Source organism: Cyprinodon variegatus, unplaced genomic scaffold, assembly GCF_000732505.1.
Source record: "Cyprinodon variegatus isolate N-32 unplaced genomic scaffold, C_variegatus-1.0 Scaffold3459, whole genome shotgun sequence".
Taxonomy (NCBI): domain Eukaryota; kingdom Metazoa; phylum Chordata; class Actinopteri; order Cyprinodontiformes; family Cyprinodontidae; genus Cyprinodon; species Cyprinodon variegatus.
The window spans coordinates 3,820-5,495 of NW_015153912.1; the positions used below are offsets into that span (position 1 = coordinate 3,820).

A 1,676-nucleotide genomic window follows, 5' to 3' on the forward strand; every position below is an offset into this window, starting at 1 on the left:
ACTATTTTTATTTTTTTACTGATTAACACTTAATTCATTAAATCACCACAAATGTATTAGTTTTAGGTATAAATAATGATCCACTGAATATTCCTTGTTAACTAGACTTTTCCTTTAAACTGGTTTGTGTACTATATTAGCACCCCCCCCTTGCACAATCATACCATTCCCCCCCTACAGTGAAAAATTCTACCCCATCATCCTCTAAACGGCATCCCTGTTCGAGATGCCTGCATAGCTGCTAATAGCTGCCGTGCATCCTGACGTTTCAGTCTAACATCTCATCATGTAGCCCTCATTAACCCCCCCCAATCAGACCCTTGAAGCCCCCCAGCCGGTTCCTGTTGGTACAACAAAGGCAGAGACCATCTTTAATGATGTGTGTCAACATGCCGGTGGCCCGACACGCACCAAGCTGCTGTTGATGATGATGATGATTGGGGGAAAACCGAGCTTGCGGACCTGCTGAGTTCCTGTTATATTTCAGGAACTTTAACGTGACGTGTTGCCATGGTTTCAGGCTGAATCTTAGCCTGGTTTATGTTCTCCGCGCTGGAGAGCGGTTAGTTATCTCTGCTGCCAGCTGTGAGCTTTTTAATTAACACACAACCCAGAGATTTTCTGCTCCGCATCGGTTCAGGAGTTCAGTTTCCTCATTGAAAGAATAAAAGGTGTCGGCTCACCTCCTGACAGCAGAGACCAGAATCAACCGCCATCATCGCTTCAGTCAGTTTGTCACAAGCTGTTTCCCCAGGAAATAACACTGGTTTATTAAAACGGACATGTGATGATAGAGCATCTGTTTAACCGACTGAAATCCCTGCTGACAAACGGACTGAAGCGCAAAACTGAAACATCATAGAAACGAAGTTCAGGAGGTTTTCACTCTTATTAAGAGTTTAAAACTAAACTCTCGCCTGGAGGAACGGGGAGCAGTTACCTGGGTGATGCAGGCGCCGGTGAACGCCACGATCACCGCCACCACGTTGACGGTCAGCTGGAACTGGAGGAACTTGGAGATGCTGTCATAGACGTTCCTCCCCCACATGACGGCCTTGACGATGCTGGTGAAGTTATCATCAGTGAGGATGATGTCAGACGCCTCTTTAGCCACGTCAGTGCCTGCGATTCCCTGAGAGGGGACAGAGGAGGAGGCAAGGATCAATGCGGGAAGTTAAGATACCCCTTCAATGACAGAAACAGGGACGTTTGTGTGGAGCAATCTTCTCCTTGCTGTGTTTTTTTTCCATCACAGAGGAGTAGAAACATCAGTAAGCTGTAACTGAACACCCAGATCTGATGGATGAAACCTGTCTGAGCTGCAGCAGAAACCTGCTGTAAAGGAAGGTGCTGTGCAGCAGGAAGGAGACCTGCAGACATGTTTAAATTCTGCAGCTCTGAGTGGGAACATTTGCTTTGATGTGTGCAGGAACAGCTGAGTTTAAAGGTACAGAAAGATGCTGCGTCTCACTCGGTCCCTCCAGATTCGCTCTCTGGGTTCCAAACAAACAGGCGAGAATAGAGGAGCGCATTCATGGCTCTAAGCCCTCTTCTGTGCAGAGGGAAGCAACATGAGAGGTCTGACGGCGCAGCAGCTGCTCTCCAGCCTGCAGGAGACGCTGCTGTTCAATGACTTTCCTCATTGAAATAAGGTCAGACCAACTTTTATATCTATA

The 1,676-nt window shown here is 47.2% G+C and overlaps 1 protein-coding gene across 1 annotated transcript in view; it reads right to left on the reverse strand.

Moving 5' to 3' along the window:
* Positions 1-917: 917 nt before the first annotated feature.
* Positions 918-1,676, reverse strand: part of LOC107081221 (plasma membrane calcium-transporting ATPase 2-like) — a gene marked incomplete at both ends in the record, with an annotated part of 2,117 nt that continues 1,358 nt past the window's right edge. Inside the window, one exon of the mRNA XM_015369423.1 lies at positions 918-1,132. Coding sequence (XP_015224909.1) covers positions 918-1,132 — 215 coding nt within the window. The remainder of the gene's footprint in view (positions 1,133-1,676) is intronic.